The sequence below is a fragment of the Pistacia vera genome, unplaced genomic scaffold (genome assembly GCF_008641045.1).
Source record: "Pistacia vera cultivar Batoury unplaced genomic scaffold, PisVer_v2 Contig286, whole genome shotgun sequence".
Taxonomy (NCBI): Eukaryota; Viridiplantae; Streptophyta; class Magnoliopsida; order Sapindales; family Anacardiaceae; genus Pistacia; species Pistacia vera.
The window spans coordinates 147771-169812 of NW_022196097.1; the positions used below are offsets into that span (position 1 = coordinate 147771).

The 22042-nt window shown below is 37.3% G+C and overlaps 1 protein-coding gene and 1 non-coding gene across 2 annotated transcripts; one reads left to right on the forward strand and one right to left on the reverse strand.

The window, feature by feature from the left end:
* Window positions 1-1947: 1947 nt before the first annotated feature.
* On the forward strand, window positions 1948-3048 carry LOC116134348. The gene is made up of 2 exons (XM_031420030.1): window positions 1948-2201; window positions 2310-3048. Exons 1-2 carry the CDS (start codon window positions 1948-1950, stop codon window positions 3046-3048), a joined length of 993 nt encoding a protein of 330 aa, XP_031275890.1.
* Window positions 3049-18696: 15648 nt separating this feature from the next.
* LOC116134370 lies at window positions 18697-18803 on the reverse strand. The gene has a single exon (XR_004128727.1). It is a non-coding gene; the product is annotated as a small nucleolar RNA R71 (small nucleolar RNA).
* Window positions 18804-22042: the final 3239 nt, after the last annotated feature.

Sequence of the window (22042 nt, forward strand, 5' to 3'; positions counted from 1 at the left end):
AAGATACATAACAATTATCTAACAATTTAATATTGAGTACCTCTCTTTCTTCCTGTTAATAATGTACCAAAACATAAATATATCTACATATATATAAGAATCCCATTAATTTCAATAATACAAGGTATCCATCTGTCCACATTCAATGTATCAATCCCTTCACATTCACATAAATACAAAGACTTCGCATTCATATTGAATATTTATATATTTATAGAGAGAGATATATTTATGTGAATGTAAAGGATTGATACATTATACGTGTTATGTAGCACTGTTTATATGAAACTAATGTGAATGGTTACAGATATTTATGTGAATGTGAAGTGACCACATTAAATATTTATATATAGAGAGAAAGATATTTATGTGAATGTAAAGGGATTGATACGTTGTATGTGTTATGTAGCGCTTTTTATGTGAAGGGTTAGAGATATTTATGTGAATGTAAAGTGTTCATCAATCTATATTATTATTAATATGTGTCATTAATACTAAAAAATATCAAACATCAATTAAATTAAGCCACATGTAACCAAAAATCCTACATATCCACATATCTCAAATCATCACCAATTACATGCAGTCAAATGTACATATCCCACATCATTACCAATTAAATCCAGTCACATGTCGATTATATATATATTACTGCTGTGAAATTTCATGTTACAAGAAACACTAAAAAATGTATTTAAAGTTTTTTGCTTTGGACATAATCACCTGTGGTTGTTATATTCTTGGTGCCAAGGTGTACTTTTGTGTTTACTACAATTAGAAACAGTTGATGCTGACATCATGTGTCAAGAGCGTGACACGCTGACTGGTTTTTCCATCACTTGCAACTGGATTGCTTATAATACACACACAATTGCATTTGCAGCACCAAATTGAACTCTGGTCTTTCAAACTTTGCCTCACACCAAATTGCATTTGCAGCAAAAGGTTTTCCAGCTCAATTTTTTTTGGAAATGACTGCCCAAAATGCGGCAGTACATCTGGGTATTCTTCAGTACATTTAGGTTGTTACAATTACATCTCCCTAAAATAAAATAAATTTAGACATGTAGATCCCATAAAATAAAATTTTAAGTGGTTAGGTTATACTGATATACATATACTAATACATGTCACTGGGTATTCTTTAGTACATCTAGGTTGTTACAATTACATCTACATTTTTGAACGTCATACGCTTATGATTTAACGTTTCCTAATTATCAACTTGTGTTATGAATAAATCTGGATGTCCCTTGCAATTCTATAACTTCCCAATCTTTCATCTTTTCTAACTCTTAAACCTTTCAAGTTCTACAACTTCAAAGCATTTTATTAGCTTTTAATTTCATTTATAACATTTCATAATCTTGAGACTATAAATAAGCGTATTGTGAAAGATGATGTACACTCAACCTTGGAATAGAAAAGCATTAGTTTTATTTCCCCTCAATTATCTTCTCTCTTCTTTTAGTTTATTTTATAATAAGTTATCAGCACCAGTCTCTAACCATATCAACTTGTCAAGGGAAAAAGATTCTCATCAAGTTTTAAGCTTTCGTCCCTAATCAAATTTGGAGTTGGAGTTTTCCATTTACCAAGTAAGTAAATTCAATTTTGCTTGTATCTCAATATGTTTTATAAATATGTTGGAATGTTAATTAATCATTTTTATAGTATAAAATATATGAAAGTGTTTTAATTTAGAATGTTTTGGTTTCATTATAAACAAAACATTACATAGTGATGGATTTATAATTTGATTAATAAAGAAAGACACATATATTTGTAAATATTTGCTTTTATGATTTATGTTTTTAAATTATTAAATTTTATAATTGTAATAAATTGTATGTTCATTATTTTTATTTAAAATTCTTATTTGTGATAATATTTTCATTATATTAGAGATTGTCTAATTGATTAAATATTTCTTTTATAGTTTTCGTCATGACAAATCTTACGAACCTTGAATTTGTGGCTCTTGATATTACGGGCAAGAATTATTTGTCATGGATTCTTGATGCTGAAATTCACTTAGATGCTATGGGTCTTGGTGATACCATCAAAGAAGGAAATGAATCATCCAATCAAGATAAGGCTAAAGCCATGATTTTCGTTCGACATCATCTCCACGAAGGATTGAAAACTGAATACCTTACAGTAAAAGACCCACTTACTCTTTGGGAAAATTTAAAGGAAATGTATGACTACTAGAAAACTGTGATTCTTCCTAGAGCTCGTTATGATTGGATGCATTTACGTTTACAAGATTTCAAATCAATAATATAATATAACTTTGTAGTATTCAGAATTAGTTCTCAATTGAACTTGTGCGGAGAAAATATTACTCATGAAGATATGTTAGAGAAAACATTCTCTACTTTTCATGCATCAAATGTGCTCCTGCAACAACAATATAGAGAAAAAGGTTTTAAAAAATATTCTGAACTAATTTCATGGCTTCTTGTGGCTGAACAAAATAACGAGCTATTAATGAAAAATCATGAAGCTTGCCCAACAGGTTCTACTCCATTCTCTGAAGTGAATGTGACAATATCTAATAATTATGGGCGTGGGCGAGGTCATGACCATGGGCATGGGCGAGGTCATGACCATGGGCGTGGGCGAGGTCATGACCATGGGCGTGGGCGAGGTCATGGCCATGGTCATGGCCGTGGTTGTGGACATGGTCAAAGTTTTAATAATCACAATTGTTGTGGTTATAACTCATTTAATTATAAAAGCCACCAGAAGTGGAATAATGATGAAGAGGAAAACGAAAAGGGCAAAAGTGGACAACATAAAAATTTGAAGAATATAGAAAATCTATGCTATCGATGTGGCATGAAAGGATATTGGTCACGTACCTGTCGTATGCCTAAACATCTTGTTGAACTTTATCAAGCATTGTTGGAAGAAAAAGAGACAAATATGACAGCAAATTTTGCCTACCAAAATGAAAATAGAGAAGCAAATTTTACTTATCAAGATGATAATGTTGATCATGGACCTGTTGATATAACACATCTGATATTTCGAAAATCCTAAAGGGAGAATTGATCATTTAATTGGGGATGGAAATGTCCAAAATTATTAAAGTTATGTTTTTGTGAGTGATCCACTTTTAATATATTTACATGGAGTGTTTTACTTTTAATATATTTAAGTTGAGTGTTTTACTTTTAATGAGTGTTTTACTTTTAATATATTTAAGTGTGATTTTCAATTTTAGATAAATTACTTTGTTTTGTTGGCTTTGTAATATGCCTTACTATGTATTTTGTTTTTGCATAAAGAAAAATGGACATTCCCAAGTCTATGATTGGATCCAAGATTGATGATTAAGATCTTTGTCTTGCAGTGTACTGTCTCACATGGCAAGTATTCACTGAGTATCCTATAGAGAGAATCCAGAGAATTGCTAGCTTAAAAAGGGTGTTCGTCTAAATTTTTTATCCTTAATCTAGTTATAACATTGATAATCCGTGAATTATACACTTTTCATTATACCTTTTTGTCGGATTTCAGGTACTTTCTAGTGCATTTTGACCTGAATTGTTGCTTAATGCTTTACTTTTCGTATTTCAGGTTAAAATGGACATTTTGAGCAAATAAGGACAAAATTGGATATTTTTGACTTAGAAATTAGCGGATCTCAGAAGATAGGAGAGTTCTGGAACAGGATAAAGCACGATGAAGCTTGTTTCCAAGGGAGAGCACCGAGAATCGAAGAATCAAACGAAGAAGCAAGCAGAGTGGCAGTTCTGTAATTTCAGAACTCTTCAAGAAGCTTCGCCCCAACGAAGGAATTGTCTTCGCCGTGGCGAAGTAAGCCAGGGACGAGCATGTTTGTTTCACTCTTCGCTGCGGCGAAGAAGAATTCTTTGCGCGGCGACAGTCTGTAACAACTGCTGTAAACTAGTACAATGCATGCATAACAATAATAGAAAATGGGCCCAATACTTTCTTTTTATTATATGTACTAAGTCTTTTATATACAAAGAGCATTATTTACAAAATGCCATTTAAAAAGACAAAAACAAGGGAAACAGTATAGCTATTGCTCCTCGCTTGCCGACGCCCCTCCGATCGCATTATCACCTAGATCCTGCATCCACAAAGGAAAAATAACGGGGTGAGCACAAAATAATGCTCAGTAAGTAAACCCTCCATCTATCTATCCCCGTAAGTATTTCTCTTAATTCTTTTCTCACACTTTCTTTATATTGTTTTCTACTAAACTTCATAGCCTCATCTTACCGGAGGTACGGCCGGATGGCGTTCACACAGCGCCATCACACTCTTCATGACTATCGGGTGGAGTTCACACAGCACCAACCCGTTCTTAATGACTACCGAGTGGGGATCACAAAGCACCTATCCGGTTTCCATAAATATCGGGTGGAGATCACAAGGCACCTACCCGATTCTCATGACTTTTGGGTGATGATCACAAAGCATCAACCCGTTTCTAAAAACTGTCAGGTGACGATCACAAAGCATCAACTCGTTTCTAATAGCTATCGGGTGACGATCACAAAGCATCAACCCGTTTCTAATACTCTTCTCATAGCACTTCTCATTCTCTCTACCCTTAGAGTAGTTGCATTCACAAAGTTCTCTACTCATAGAGCAAGTGCCTACACAAAGTTTTCTACTCTTTCTTAAGTCATTTCTCAATGCACAATTAATGCATATGGATGGTTCATCTCCACTAATGCACTTATGAAATGCCAACATGCAATGTTGCAAGAATTAAGGTTCACTACTCATACTCAAACCTCTATTAGGCATTTCATCAAACAACTCAAGTGCATAATAAAACTCTACTATAACAATGANTGTAGTGTAATTTTTAGGTTTAACCCATAAAAATCCTACATCTTCATCAAAACCCTACCCGTTTTTCTTGAATTGATATTCTGTGTTTTCATATTGCTTTCTTAATTAAGTTTTAATCTTAGTTTAAAATACATTGTTGTTTTTAAATTAGAATTTGCTCCCACCAATCCAAAGAATTCGATTGCTTCAACTTGATAACATTAGGAAACTCATTGCTTTGCTAACAATCCTCGTGGGAACGATACTCTACTCATCATTTTATTACTTGAGCGGCTAGTATACTTGCTACATTTTGCATGTTGTACGAAACACGCATCAAGTTTTTGGCACCGTTGTCGGGGACTGTTTTAAGTTAACATTGAGTTTTTCTTTAGTTAGCTAGATTGAAGTTTTATTTTTTGTTTTAATTTTCATTAGAATTGTGGTCTCACTTTTCTTCACTCTTGTTCGTTTCAGTTTATGCGAAAAGCAAGACGTCAACCAGTGGTTCCTGTTGAGCATGAGCTTGAGAGAACCGTGAGAAGACGAAACAGAGAGAGAAGAGAAATAGAAAATCTTGCTGAAGAAGCTGAAGAAGTAGTTGTCGAAATGGCTGAACAAGAATTGCTGACTTTGAACGAACTTGATGAGTTTCGTCTCGAAGCCTATGAAAATGCCCGGAATTATAAAGAGAAGACAAAAAGGTGGCATGACAAGCACATCCAGACCAAGGTTTTTGAAGTTGGACAGAAGGTGTTGTTGTTCAATTCTAGACTTAGGCTTTTCCCCGGAAAACTTAAGTCTAGATGGTCTGGACCATTCACTATTACGAGGATTTACAAATCCAGAGCAGGATAAAGCACGATGAAGCTTATTTCCAAGGGAGAGCACTGAGAATCGAAGAATCAAACGAAGAAGCAAGCAGAGGGGCAGTTTTGTAATTTCAGAACTCTTCAAGAAGCTTTGCCCCGGCGAAGGAATTGTCTTCGCCGCGGCGAAGTAAGCCAGGGACGAGCGTGTCTGCTTCACTCTTCGCCGCGGCGACAGTCATTAATTTCAGTTTTATTAAACGCACAGTTTCGTACTGTGCGTGTTTTGGCTGGGTTATTTGGACGAAGTATAAAAGAAAAACTTAGCCTTTTTGGCCGAGGGTCTTCGTTTTGTTTTAGGGTTAGCTACTTTTGCACTTTTCTAAGTAAACTTTGAACGATTTGGTTTGTTAAAGGGAGAAGACTTGATTTCTAACTAGAGGATTTATCTTTTGGGGAGATTTCTAATCTTTTATCTCAGTTTCATTATGTTGAACTTTTATTTCCGATTTTTGTTTTTATATTATTGATTTAGCTATGAACTAATCTATTTTGGGTTAGGGTTTTGATGGTAGTTTGGATTTTAAATGGGTTAAGGGTTTGATTGTGTTATTTTCATATGAATATGCTTTGGTTGTGTGTTACTCTGATTTTTAATGCTGTATGTGATGAACATGGTGAGATTGAGAAATGAATCATGTTAGGCTTCTTGGGTAATCACCATTATAGTATTGGATGCTAGAGATAGATTCAAGAATTAATGAAATCATTATAGGATTCTTTTGCTTAATGAGTTTGGAATTATTAATCTTCAATTTGTTGGGTGCAGAAGGTTAATAAGGATGAATAGGAGAATATAGCCCGAGAGGGTATGTTTAACATATTAGTGAGTTCGATTTACAACCATTGCGTATGAATGTGAATGTAGTGTAATTTTTAGGTTTAACCCATAAAAATCCAAATGAAGTCAAAACCCTACCCGTTTTGCTTGAATTGATATTCCGTGTTTTCATATTGCTTTCTTAATTAAGTTTTAATCTTAGTTTAAAATTCATTGTTGTTTTTAATTAGAATTTGCTCCCACCAATCCAAAGAATTCGATTGCTTCAACTTGATAACATTAGGAAACTCATTGCTTTGCTAACAATCCTCGTGGGAACGATACTTTACTCATCATTTTATGACTTGAGCGGCTAGTATACTTGCTACATTTTGCATGTTGTAAGAAACACGCATCAAGACCTCACATGTCAAGGTTGTTTGGTGACAACTTGGTACAACGCATGGGTGCTTGTTATTCACGAGTTCACTGGACTAACCCATCAGAGGATTCCATATAAATGGTAACCCTAATGTCGATGGAATACACCTTCTAACAGATGGTGGTGCATGTGGTCCTTAGACTTGAGATCACCGAAGCCTCGTGTGTAACAATTGATGTAGTTTGACACTAGCCAAACATAATCTTGATAGGGTTATCAATATGGTAGTGATTGGCTACATTGAGAAGTACATCATGACCATGGTAAATCAACAAAGGATTCATCATTGTACAAGAGAAATTATCTCGGTGAGATTTTTGGTAAAGGACAACAACCTTGAAATCAATGGCCATAGTGGAATCGAGTTGATGTTCGGTTGGTCGATTGGTCTGATAACCAAATTGAAATATGTCAAGGTGGTTTATACTTGAAACTGACATTATTTCTATGCTTCAAACCTTGATGAGATAATAGGTGATGAAAGGATTTGATTGCACGGTAATCATACTATTGACAGGTAGTGAATACGCTAAATCTGAATTTGTTGGGTAGCCATGATGTCTTACTAGAGGCTAATCTTGGTTTGTGTAGAATGAGATGATTAATAGGGTATTGATCATGATATTACTCACTACCAACATGATGAGGAGCCTACGGGTCACACACAAAAGGCAATTTAAAGAAGATAACGAGTGAAAGGCATTTTCGTCATTTGTTGCCGAAAGGGTATTTTGGTAAATCTTACGGAGCAATTAAATTTGCTGGAAAGGTTGTTGTTTGGATCCAATCCCATAGTTGATTTAATATGTAAGATTTGTTATTTATTTAAATATGGATATTGTCGTATATATATTGTAAATAAATAAACCGTCATTAGTTAAATATATATATTGGTGTATATATGTTTTAAATATTGAAAAATCATTATTAGATTAATAAAATAATAATGGCCTAATACCTGGTTTATGATTTTGTTCGGAAATCATGGACACTAATTAAATATTTAGGGGAAGGGTATATTTGTAATATACTAATCAAGTGAAATTAGGATGTGCCTATAAAAGGGCACTTTTCACTAAATTTCCCTAAGAGCTTCATTTGGCCACCCAAGAGAAATTCCTCAAGAGAGTTTTCTCACAACTTTTCTCACTCACATCATCTTCTTTAAATTTCACAAATCAAACTAGTATAATGATTGTTTATTGATTCTTGCCTTTGTGTGGATATTGTGGGTTCACTCATATCCTTGGAGTGTGAGCGTTTTCAATGGTTGATAAAGTAGTGGAGCCTTCAACATGGGTAAGAATCTAAACCTTGAATGGGTTTTTGATGATCTATGACATGTAAATATCGTAACTCTCATATATGGATTTTAGGGCTTCTAAGGTTTTACTCGGTAAATTTTTGTTTTTCGCTGTCATTTCTGTTATTAAATCCTAGCACACAAACCCCTGAACAGTACCTTGATGGGTGTTTCAACATGCAACCATCCCTTTCTCCACACACGGAAGCAAGCAGCTGCCATATGCAAAGCACACCGCAACCACGCACTGGCACGGGCGCGGTAGGCTATAGTAACGTGTGCACTACTTTGCGCCAAGGGCAACAATAGCTCGCATGTTGCTGCTGCTTTGGGTCACAGCACTGCCTTGCACCACCGCACATGACAGCCAACAGCGCTACACATGGTGGTGCATCTAGGGTTTCAAAAACACACTGATTTCAACAAAAATCAATCCAATCACAACAAATTTCAATAATTCCCTCAAAACAACAATATTCATTTTAATCCAATTAATCCAAATCCAAATCAATCAAATTAAAACCCTGAACACATAATTGTCAAATCACATATTTTCCAGCAAGATTAAACACTGTAATATCATATAAAGGCTCTAATACCACTATTAGGATTTAATCAAAGAAATAGGTAGCAAAAAACAAAAATTTACCGATTAAAACCCTAAAGCCCCAAAATCCATATATGAGAAATACGTTGTTTACATGTTATAGAACATCAAAAACCCATTAAAGGTTTTAGATTCTTACCATGTTGATGGCTCTACCGCTTGATTATTGAAAAATGCTCGCACTCTAAGGATAGGAGTGAACCCACAATATCCACACAAAGGCAAGAATCAACACACAATCATTTTGCTAGTTTGATTTGTGAAGTTCAAAGAAGAAGTGAGAAAAATTCTCTTTAGTTTTTCTCTTGGGCGACCAAAAATGAGCTAATAAGGAAATTTGGGGAAAAGTGCGTTTTTATAGGCACACCCTAATTTCCCTAATTTAGTATATTACCAATATACCCTTTAACTAGTTAAATAATTAGTTTCCATGATTTTTGAACAAAATAACTAACTGGGTATTGATAATCCGTGAATTATAACACTTTTCATATTACCTTTTTGTCGGATTTCAGGTACTTTCTAGTGCATTTTGACCTGAATTGTTACTTAATTCTTTACTTTTCGTATTTCAGTTAAAATGGACATTTTGAGCAAATAAAAACAAAATTGTGATATTTTGCCTCAGAAATTAGCGGATCTCAGAAGATAGGAGAGTTCCAGAGCAGGATAAAGCACGATGAACTTGTTCCCAAGGGAGAGCACCGAGAATCGAAGAATCAAACGAAGAAGCAAGCAAGGGGCAGTTCTGTAAATTAGAACTCTTCGAAGCTTCGCCCCAACGAAGGAATTGTCTTTGCCCGTGGTAAGCCAGGGACGAGCGTGTCTGCTTCATTCTTCGCCGCGGCGATAGTCACTTATTTTAGTTTTGTTAAACGCACAGTTTCATGCTGGGCGTGTTTGGCTGGGTTTTTTGGACGAAGTTAAAAGAAAACTTAGTCTTTTTTGCCCAGGTTCTTCGTTTTGTTTTAGGTTTACCTTTTGCATTTTTTTCTAAGAACTTTGAGCGATTTGGTTTGTAAAAAGGAAGAAGATTCGATCTCCAACTAGAGGATTCAATTTTGGGAGATTTCTATCTTTATCTCATTTTTTATGTTTTGACCATGTTTTTTTCCTTTTTGTTTTTGTATTATTTATTTAGTAGACTAATCTATTTGGGTTAGGTTTTGATGGTAGTTTGATTTTAAATGGGTTAAGGGTTTGATTGTGTTATTTTCATATGATATGCTTTGGTTGTGTGTTACTACTCTGATTTTTAATGTTGTATGTTGAACATGGTGGAATTGGAGAAATGATCATGTTTAGCCTTCTGGGTAATCACCATTATAGTATGGATGCTAGAGATAAATTCAAGAATTAATGAAATCATTATAGGATTCCTTGCTTAATGAGTTTGGATTTATTAATCTTCACTTTGTTGGGTGCGAAGGTTAATAAGGAAGAATAGGAAGGCATAGCCCAGAGGTATTTCTAACATATTATGAGTTTGATTCACAACCATTGCGTAGGAATGTGAGTGTATTTATTTTAGGTTTAACCCATAAAAGTCCAATGAAGTCAAAACCCTACCCGTTTTACTTGAATTGTATTACGTGTTTTCATATTGCTTCTTAATTAAGTTTTAATCTTAGTTTAAATTTCATTTTGTTGTTTTTATTAAATTTGCTCCCACCAATCCAAAGAATTCGGTTGTGCTTCAACTAAAACATTAGGAAACTCAGTGCTTTGCTTACAATCCTCGGGGAACGATACTCTACTCATCAGTATATTACTTTTGCGATTAGTATACTTGCTACATATTGCATGTTGTAGGAAACACGCATCAAGTTTTTGGGGCCGTTGCCGGGGATTTGTTTTAAGTAACATTGATTTTTCTTTAGTTAGCTAGATTGAAGTGGTATTTTTTTTTTAAATTTTTCATTAGAATTGTGATCCACTTTTCTTCACTCTTGTTCATTTCAGTTTATGCGAAGAGCAAGACGTCAACCAGTGGTTCCTGTGACCTTGAGCTTGAGAGAACCGTGAGAAGACTAATAAGAAGAAAGAGAAGAGAGAATCTTGTTGTTGAATCTGAGAGTAGTTGTTGAAATGGCTGAATAAGAAATAGAACACTGAGGGAATTCTCAGTTCCCACAGTGAATGGTAGTGGGTCGAGTATCACTAGACCTACGTGCAAGCAAACAATTTCGAGATCAGCGCCGACAATCATCCAGATGATCCAGCAGTCGGTTAGATTCAACGGTGATTTGAAGGAAGATTCGAATCAGCACATTGCAAATTTCCTGGAAATTTGTGACACCTTCAAGTCAAATGGAGTGTCGGATGATGCTATCAGGCTGCGGTTATTCCCATTCTCATTGGATAAAGCCAAGGGGTGGTTAATGGCATTACCACCCGGGAACATAACAATGTGGAATGATCTAGCACAAAAATTCCTGACCAAGTTCTTTCATCTAGCTAAATCAGCGAAATTGAGAAATGATATCACATCATTTCTACAAGAACAGTCCGAATCATTGTATGAGCTTGGAAAGATACAAGGAGTTAATGAGGAAGTGTCCACCCATGGTTTGCCAATTTGGCTTCAGTCCAACCATTTTACAATGGGTTGGGTGGTAATGTGCAAACCATGGTGATTGCAGCTTCAGGAGGCCTTGCAGAATAAGACACCAGAGAGCGTATGTTTGCTTGAGGTTTTGGCAAGCAACAACTATCAAAGACCAAATGAGAGAGTTACAACAAGGAAATCTTCGAGTCTTCATGAAGTTGATGCCTTCACAGCCATCTCGGCCCAACTCACTGCACTTCAAAACAGTTGGGAACTATGCAGGTAAACTCTATACAACACCTCAACTAACATGTGATTTTTGTGCAAAACCATGTGAGCAGCGAGTGTCAGTTGAAACACATTTTGCTCCGTCATCTTCATCAACGGAGTAAGTGAATTACTTGGCAGGAAATCAGAGACAACCGAACAACCCATACTCCCAACACATACAAGCCGGGTGAGAAATCATCCAATCTGGCTTGGGGAAATCAGAACCAGCAAATAACCAATGGAACCAGAGGCCAGTTCCAAATAACCAACCAGGGGTGACCAATCAACCGGAGATCAAGAGTGACGAAGTGTGAGGATATGTTTGGTAAATTCATGCAAGAGACCACATGGTTCATGATGAACGAGACAAATTTAGAAACCAAGGGGCGTCCATTCGGAATCTGGAGTACAGATGGGCCAATTGGCCGAGAAGCTTAATGATAACCACAGGTTTCTCTACCAAGCAGTACAGTGACTAACCCACGTGAACAGCAAATGCCAAAATTTGAGAAGTGGGACAATTTTGGAAGAGGTAACCACACCCCAAAGAGGTGAGCACCCGGAAAGGAAGATTCTGAAGAGAAATTGATGAAGAGATCATTTGTGAAGAGAACCAAATGATGAGGGGGGAAAAAAGAAAATGAGAAAGCAAAAGAAGAAGGAGAAATTGCCATTCCCCGAGATCCCACCAGAATTGTGCACATCACACCTCACCCGTGCCTTTTCCTCAGAGATTGAGAAAAAGAATCAGGATAAGCAATTTTCAAAGTTCATTGAAATTTTTTAAAAATTGCATATTAACATTCCTTTTGCAGATGCATTGCAGCAAATGCCGAGTTTATGCGAAGTTCCTGAAGGAAATCCTTTCGAACAAAGGAAGTTAGAAGATGAGGAAACAGTGATGCTCACGGAAGAGTGGTGCCCATCTTGCAGAAAAATTACCCCCGAGCTCAAAATCCGGGAGTTTTACTATTCCTTGTGTTAGGGGATATTACTTTTGATCGTGTTTTTATGTGATCTGGAGCTAGTATTAATTTGATGCCCTTTTCTGTTTTCAGGAGATTGGGAATTGGTGAGTGAGCCAACGACCATGTCATTGCACCTAGCAGATGGTCCAATAAACACCCAGGGGGATAGTTAAAGATGTTATTGTGAGTGGGAAGATAATTTTTCCAGTGGCTTTGTGGTGTTGACATGGAAGAGGATAAGGAAATTCCTCTCATTTTGGGCCAACCATTCTTAGCCACGGGGAGAGCACTGATTGATATGCATGAAGGAAAGTTACTGTTGAGGGTTCAGATGAAACAGTAACTTTCAATGTTTTTGATGCAATGAGTTTCCGTCGGAAGCGGATTCATGCTTTATTGTCGATGTGGTGGATAAACTGTGTTGGAATCCATGGAAGAAAACATCCCAGAATTACCTCTAGAAGCTTGTATATCTAAATCGAAACAATAAGGTAGAGAATCAGCAAGTAATGATTGTGCTAGAATGTTAGAAGCCCTTCAACCATTGAGGATAGTCAAGATATAGAATTTGAGGAGTTTGATTTTGACAAGGAGAAGGCAAAGGAAAAAAGAAGAAGCTCTAACGCTTGAACTGAAACCTTTACCAACCCACCTCAAATATTCTATCTGGAGACTCATAAACTTTTTCGGTGATTATTAGTTCAGATTTGAGTGTAGTAGAGGAAGAGTGTGATCAGGGTTTTGAGGGGAACATAGACTAGCAATTGGATGGACCATTTCGGACATTAGGCATCTCGCCGTCATTTTGCATGCATAAGATTCTTATGGAGGATGACATTAAGCCTAGGGTGCAACCACAATGGAATTGAATCCTTTAATGAAGGAGGGTTGAGAAGGAGTAGTGAACTCTTAGAGCGGGATTATCTATCCGATTTTACAATAGCCCATGGGTGAGCCCGTGGACGTGGTTCCAAAGAAAGGAGGGATCACGGTAGTGAAGATGAGAGCAATGAGTTGTTACCAACAGGACAGTGACGCTGGAGAGTATGCATTGATTATCGTAACTAATGAGGCGACAAGGAAGGATCATTTCCTATTACCCTTCATTGATCAGATGTTGAGAGGTTGGCAGACATGCCTATTAGTGTTTTCTGGATGGGTATTCAGATATACCAAATTGCCATCGCTGTTGGATCAGGAGAAAACGACCTTCACTTCCCCTACGCACCTTGCTTATCGACGGATGCCATTGTTTTGCAATGCACTAGCAATATTCCAAAGATGCATGATGTCAACTTTGGAGACATGGTGGAACGGTTTATAGAAGTCTTCATGGATGATTCTCAGTTTTGGCTCATCATTGATAACGTCTAACTAATCTTTCTCTTGTTTTGCAGCGATGTAAGGAGACAACTTGGTGCTGAATTAGGAGAATGTCACTTCATGGTCCAAGAGGGATAGTGCTCGGGCATAGGATTTCCAAGGATGGGATTGAAGTAGATCGAGCAAAACGAAGTGATTGAGAACTACCCCCACCACAAATGTCAGGCAGTCCGATTTCTTAGGCATGCGGGTTTTTTACAGACGCTTCATCAAGGATTTTCTCATAGATTTCTAAACCCCTTTGCAATCTATTGAATAAAGTGTTGTTTTTATTTTAATGAGGATTGCATGCATGCCTTTCTAACTCTAAAAAAGTAGACCATCGGCCCTCTGTTGATAATATCTTTTATTTTATTAGGATTTTCAGTCCCTAGTTTAGATACGTGTAGAGAACAGAATTACACAGCACCTCCTATTTTTATAAAACTTTTATGTTTTTTAATATATTTTTTTGTATGATATGGTTGTGTTTTTTGACTATTGCACCTTGATAGCGTTCCGATTGGGCCCCTTCGAATTCATGTGTGATGCAGTGATTTGCTTTAGGTGTATATTGAAGAAAAAATAAAGTTTGCATGTAATCATTATGCTAGCAAGACTCCGTTGAAGCACAATTGAATTACACCCCATGAAAAGAATTATTGGCTGTGGTTTTGCTTTTGACAAGTTTCGTCTTACTTATTAGGTGCGAAGGTGGATCGTATACACGGACATCGCGCTCAGACACTACGCAAAGCAAGAAGCCAAAACCCGGCTGATAAGAGGATCTACTACTTAAGAGTTGAGTGGAAACTGAGACACGAAGGGGAAAAGTTGTAGCTGATCACTTGTCGAGAATTGAGAGACCAATCAGGGAAATGAGGGAAATGCCAATTGAGAAAACATTTCCGGATGAGAAGCTGATGAGAGTGGAAGAAGCAACCTTGTATGCGGATTTTGCAAATTATTTGTCATCAAGGGTCCTCCAAGTGGTATGACATACCACAGAAGAGAAAAATTTTCTTAGATTTAGTACTCCTTTTGGGAAGACCGTTCCTTGTACAGACACTGTACTGATCAATGATACGGAGATGTGTCCCGGAGGAAGAAATGGAAGCATTTAAGGCATTGTCATAAAAGGAAGTAGGTGGCCATTTTTGGGGAGCTAGAACAGCAGCCAAGGTATTACAATCGGGGTTTTATTGGCCAACCCTCTTAAGGATTCCTTCCGGATGATTCAGAATGTGACCAATGTCAACGATGGAAATATTTCAAAAGAGATGAATGCCATTGAACAACATCCTGGTGGTTGAAATTTTTGACGTTTGGGGATTGATTTCATGGTCCTTTCCCAAGTTCTTTTGGATACGTATATCTGGTAGCGGTGGATTATTTGTCGAAGTAGTGTAGAGGCAGTTCATTGCCAACTATGATGCTAGGGTAGATTAATTTTGTGAGGAAAAATATTTTCTCTAGGTTTGGGTACCACGAGCAATCATTAGTGATGGAGATCGCATTTTTCCAATAGACAACTATGCACTATTGAGTAAGTTATGGAGTGACACATAGAGTTGCAACCCTTACCATCCACAAACGAGCGGGCAAGTGGAACTGTCGAACGAACTCAGGGATTTTGGAAAAGACAGTTAATGCATCTAGGAAAGATTGGTCTCGAAGTTGGATGATGCACTGTGGCTACCAACCGCATTAAGACCCCAATCGCCATGTCTCCTGTTAAGGATGGTTTATGGGAAAGTGTGCCATTGCCGATATAACTTGAACATAGACATACTGGGCCGTCAAGCTTGAATATGGACTTGAAACCGCGAGAGAAAGAATGGCGACTTTGAACGACTTGATGAGTTCGTCTCGAAGCCTATGAAAATGCCCTAATTATAACAGAGAAGACAAAAGGTGCACGACAAGCACATCCGACCAAGGCTTTTAAAGTTGGACGAAGGTGTTTGCATTCAATTCTAACTTAGGTTTTTCCCTGGAAAACTGCAGGTCTAGATGGTCCGGACCATTCACTATTACAAGGATTTACGAATCCGGAGCAGCGGAGGTTACACATGAAGAGAAAGGCACTTTCACAATAAATGGACAGAGATTGAAGTCATACATTGATGGGGTGATGAGTTGCAATTCCATCCCAATTCGGCTGGACATCCCAACCTAAAGGATGGAGAGAGTCAAGCTTCCGACTATAAATAAGCGCTTCTTGAGAGGCAACCCAAGTGTTTTTAACTTTTTGTTTTTCATTTTGGTAGTTCGAATTTATTTAATTTCAGTATGAGTTTGTATAAAATTTGATGTTTTTGTTTTTGGGTGTTTCAGGAAGTCGTGAGCCAAAGAAAGGTATGAAAATGCTCTAGACTTCGCCGGGTTTCTTCGCCGCGGCGAAGAAAACTGAAAAGAAGAGTTAGCTCCTGGATGATTTTGCCGTGGCAAAGGAATTGTTGTCGCCACGGCGAAGAACATGTTCTAAATTGGTTAAATTTTGGCTAAGGCATTTCGCCGCGGCGAAGAAAGCCTTGTATCCTCTGGAAGGTTTCACCCCAGCGAAGAATCTGTCTTCGCCGCGGCGAAACCTGGGAATTTTTTTTTTGTTGTTCATGCACGAAGAACTTCGCCGCGGCGAGACCTGGAAATTTTATTAGGGTTTATGAATGATGAACTTCGCCGCGGCGAAGATACTTCTTCACCACGGCGACGAGCCGTTTCTATAAATACTCGCTTTATTCTTCTCATTTTCACGCCGCCTTGCATTTTGAGTTGAGAGAAAAAAATTTCAAACTTCCATATTTTGCTTCCAAATTGCTTTTCCAACAAAATTTCTTACTCCACAACATCCCTAAACACCAAAACAACCTTTTTCAACAACAATTTTCGCGAAAATTTCACGAAAATTTTTGGATAAAAAATTTGAGGCTTTTCAATCTGGGGCGTTTCTGCTTCAATTGGTGATGCACACTCCTTCATCGTGGTAAGATCTTAATAACCCAAAGCTTTAATACGTCAGATCGCTTAAGCGATTACCCATCTGGGCAGATGTTCATTCTGTCTTGACAAAGATCACTTAAGCGATCCTAAATCGCTTAAGTGACAGAGACTCGTTTAGGAAGCATCGCTTAAGCGATACATAAGATCGTTTAAGCGATCATAGATCTGGGCAGCTATTCAGTCTGCCCAGGACAATATCGCTTAAGCAATCATAGATCTAGGCAGATTAATTCTGCCTTGGCCAAGATCGCTTAAGCGATTTGAGATTGCTTAAGCGATCAAGAGTTTTTTTACGAAAATCGCATAAGCAATACAAATGGATAGCTTAAGCGACAAGGAGTAAAAGCCATGAATCGCTTAAGCGATCATAGATCTAGGTAGATATTCATTCTGCCCAGGACAAGATCGCTTAAGCGATCATAGATCTGGGCAGATTCATTCTGCCTTGGACAAGATCGCTTAAGAGATTTAAGATCTCCTAAGCGATCAAGAGTGTTTTACGAAAATCGCTTAAGCGATACAAATGGATAGCTTAAGCGACTAGTAGTAAAAGCAATGAATCGCTTAAGCAATACATGAGATCGCTTAAGCGATCATAGATCTGGGCAGATTCATTCTGCCTTGGCCACGATCGCTTAAGCGATCAAGAGTGTTTTACAAAAATCGCTTAAGCAATACAAGTGGATGGCTTAAGCGATTTTCGATCTAGGCATCTGCCGTGANTAACATATTAGTGAGTTTGATTCACAACCATTGCGTATGAATGTGAGTGTAGTTTAATTTTAGGTTTAACCCATAAAAGTCCAAATGAAGTCAAAACCCTACCCGTTTTACTTGAATTGATATTACGTGTTTTCATATTGCTTTCTTAATTAAGTTTTAATCTTAGTTTAAATTTCATTTTGTTGTTTTTAATTAGAATTTGCTCCCACCAATCCAAAGAATTCGGTTGCTTCAACTAGAAAACATTAGGAAACTCAGTGCTTTGCTTACAATCCTCGTGGGAACGATACTCTACTCATCAGTATATTACTTTTGCGATTAGTATACTTGCTACATATTGCATGTTGTAGGAAACACGCATCAAGTTTTTGGCGCCGTTGCCGGGGATTTGTTTTAAGTTAACATTGAGTTTTTCTTTAGTTAGCTAGATTGAAGTGTGTATTTTTGTTTTTAAATTTTCATTAGAATTGTGATCTCACTTTTCTTCACTCTTGTTCATTTCAGTTTATGCGAAGAGCAAGACGTCAACCAGTGGTTCCTGTTGACCTTGAGCTTGAGAGAACCGTGAGAAGACGTAATAGAGAGAGAAGAGAAAGAGAGAATCTTGTTGTTGAATCTGAAGAAGTAGTTGTTGAAATGGCTGAATAAGAAAATAGAACACTGAGGGAATTCTCAGTTCCCACAGTGAATGGTAGTGGGTCGAGTATCACTAGACCTACAGTGCAAGCAAACAATTTCGAGATCAAGCCGACAATCATCCAGATGATCCAGCAGTCGGTTAGATTCAACGGTGATTTGAAGGAAGATTCGAATCAGCACATTGCAAATTTCCTGGAAATTTGTGACACCTTCAAGTCAAATGGAGTGTCGGATGATGCTATCAGGCTGCGGTTATTCCCATTCTCATTGGGAAATAAAGCCAAGGGGTGGTTAATGGCATTACCACCGGGAACAATAACAATGTGGAATGATCTAGCACAAAAATTCCTGACCAAGTTCTTTCATCTAGCTAAATCAGCGAAATTGAGAAATGATATCACATCATTTCTACAAGAACAGTCCGAATCATTGTATGAGGCTTGGGAAAGATACAAGGAGTTAATGAGGAAGTGTCCACACCATGGTTTGCCAATTTGGCTTCAAGTCCAAACATTTTACAATGGGTTGATGGGTAATGTGCAAACCATGGTGGATGCAGCTTCAGGAGGGGCCTTGCAGAATAAGACACCAGAGGAGGCGTATGAGTTGCTTGAGGTTTTGGCAAGCAANAACTGGAGACTATCGTTACTTGTTTGATTTGTCGGATCCGCAAATCGTCTAGCATTCTCTACATATCTTTCAGCTGCATGTTGGCCTAAGGGTTGCCTAGGGATATTCCCCTATCTTGATTGAGTAAGTTGCAGAGGTCAAGTTTTTGTGCATTGACATACCTACAGAGATCTGAATCAAGGTTTCGCCAGCTTTTTTCATTGGGCACGCTTGTACGGGACGAGGAACTACGGTCGCCTGGATAATAAAGCCTGTCAAAAGTGGACCTTGCTGATCTGTCACAATGCAAGTATGAGCCAGTAGGTCAATCCTAAATGTTGTGGTGGCATGGGATATGGTTTGAACACATCCGCTAGGGGTGTGCTTGTTTCAGGTGGGCAGCCTTGTTAACGTGTTGAATCTGACCACTCCTTTGATGGGAGCGAGTGGGCCCTCGGTGGTTTGTTTCCTTAACCATCAGTTCTTTCCTCAAACGTCGTCCTAGGTATTCTAGTTTTGGTTATCTCCTGTCGATGGGTTGATTTTCATTGTGGCTCCCTCGCGGCAGTCTTGAGTTCCCAACTAGGAGTTGACGAAACGACACCCCTTAGGTTTTGGGGGGTTGTTTACTATTCACCCCTCCCTTATGTTCGTCATCTTCTGTTGGAGGTTGTAGATTGCATGGGTGATTTTTCAGAACATTTCCACTACTTGCAGGTTCCTGGGATCGAGTGTATGTGCATCTTGGTAGTTCTCTGCTTAAGGAAGCAAAATAACCAGTGGAAGGTCATTGGTGACTTCCTAAATGTTTCCGGGGCCTTTAGTTTTGCGAGTGTCGATCTGATTGGCACTGGTCTGACTCCCAGTTGTCCTTGTCTGTTGTGCCATTTGTAGTGAGATTTGGTGACTAGTTTAGTGATAGCAATTTCAACTGGGTTCAAAGTGGACTTCGATCAAACTGTTCAAGCCATGCCCTCTGTCCAGCACAGAAATGTTGATGTGAAATTCCACATCAACTAGAATGTGAAGCCGTGAACACGTGTCAACCAAAGGTACTCCATTGACCTAGGAACCAAGCAAGATGAGTGCGTGATTTAGGAGAGGTAACAATGGTGAATGAGAGTAATCAGGAAAAGGTTGAAGTCGATAAAGACATTAACTAATAATGAAAATGAAAAAGCGAGCTTTTTAAAGTGGTTCAGTCGAGCAAGAAATCAAGCCTACGTCCACTAGTTGTATTCTCGAGATGAGTGATTAAAAAGAATTAAAAATAAAGATAGAGTACTTTCTTTTCTCTCATCAATCCAGAGTTCGGTAGATGTGCCAAATGCTTTATCACCATCACTATACATCAATTGCAATATAAAATAAAAAATTTATCAGTAGTTTTGCCAGTTACTATCTCATAATAGACAATAAAACTTCAAATAGCTACCAACCTGCAAATTCTCCTTCCCAAGAGAAATAAAACTGTTAGAAATTACTCTTCTATTCCTCAAGTGAGAAACACCAAGCATCTCTCCATTCTTTATAACCTAATGTGATTGCATGAATTACATTTTAGGTACAGTTTTGTTTAATTTCTATGGTTGACGGATGGTGGTGGGATGTTGTATAGTTCATACCTTTCGATTTTATCATTTGATGTTGTTGGTATTATTATTATTATTATTATTTTTTTTTTTGAAAGTTATTGAATTCTGTTATCATTTTATGTACTCTTATAAGCACCCTCATGGGTTTAATAAATATATATAATTAGCATATGGGAGTTAGTCTTTATAAATGTGTTAGGTATTGTAGCATTGATTTTGTTGTTGTTTCAATATATCATTTAATTAATTGATAAAAATATAAATTACTTTGTCATGCTTAGAGGACATTTTTTGGACTATTAGTTGGAATAGTGAATGAATGATTTGTTGGGGTAAGGAACGATTAGCGGAAGCACCCGGTTGCCTAGATTTTAAAACTTCCTCCCAATTGTGCCATTATGATCGAAGTAATAACAATGTAATGCAATTAACACATGCATGTATATATGTATCAAAGACATGAAACACAAAACAAGAGTAAGAAGAGGTTACTGGCTCCTTTGCTATTTTCTTTCTCCTTGTTGAATCCTCACTTAGTACCCCAAGTGTGGTACCTCTAGATCAATACACACAAGATCTCTCGCCAATGGGAATTAACCCACTATATGTTAGGAAACGATCCAGTTACGCAGCGGAAAACAAAAATATTTAACAACACGGATCGTTCCATAGAACCAAGATCAGGGCACAAATTTACAGTTTATATCAAGATAATAATCTGCAGAAAATTAGTTTAGAGTTTAAGAAATCATATGCATGTTTGGAGGCTCCTCCAACTTTGTCTCTAAACATATTTTGCTACCGACCAAAGTGTAGGATCGAACTGATGTAGTCCACACGAAGATAATCGTAAACAACTAAAGAGGGATATGCTAGATCCTCTTTAGCCTTAAGAAACAAGAAAGAAAAATCAAAGAATACTTTGATTCTAAACAAAAAGCAATCTGGCGTGGGAGAGTGTTTTTGGGGCTAGAAAGTTTTCTTTCAATGAGTGAAATGAAATAATGAAAAATCTTACTCTCTCTCAATTAAACCTTTTCTTTTGTAGTGCAAGTTTAATTACTCTATTCCCTTATGGAATAGGCTTGGGCTCCAACCCAAACACCCCTTGTTTCCAAACACTCCCATTTAGATATTTTAAGTTTGTTTATCATTATCTCAATTAAAATCAATTAATATATATTTAATATATTAACATTTAACCATAATGATAATTTATTTAAATATATGTGAACACATATTTAAACGTAATCTCACATATTTAATTTTTCTAACAAATTAAATAAAGGCTACGACCTTAACAAATTTAATTGCACAATGAAATTACCAAAATACCCTTTTGCCTAAAAAGACGAAAATGCCATTCTTTCTTTCTGGCTCTTAAATTATCTTCTATGTGTGTGACCCATAGGCTCCTCATCTTACCGACAGTGTGTAGTGTCGCGATTAACACCAATTAATCTTCTCACTAAACACAGACCAAGATTGGCATCTAGCAAGGCATCATGGCCACCCGATAGATT

Bases quoted from the DNA above. Each gene is read 5' to 3' on its own strand.
- LOC116134348 (XM_031420030.1), top strand. From the start codon at position 1,948: ATGACAAATCTTACGAACCTTGAATTTGTGGCTCTTGATATTACGGGC. The intron at 2,202-2,309 runs GTATGACTACTA...TGTAGTATTCAG, and splicing joins TGGGAAAATTTAAAGGAAAT to AATTAGTTCTCAATTGAACT.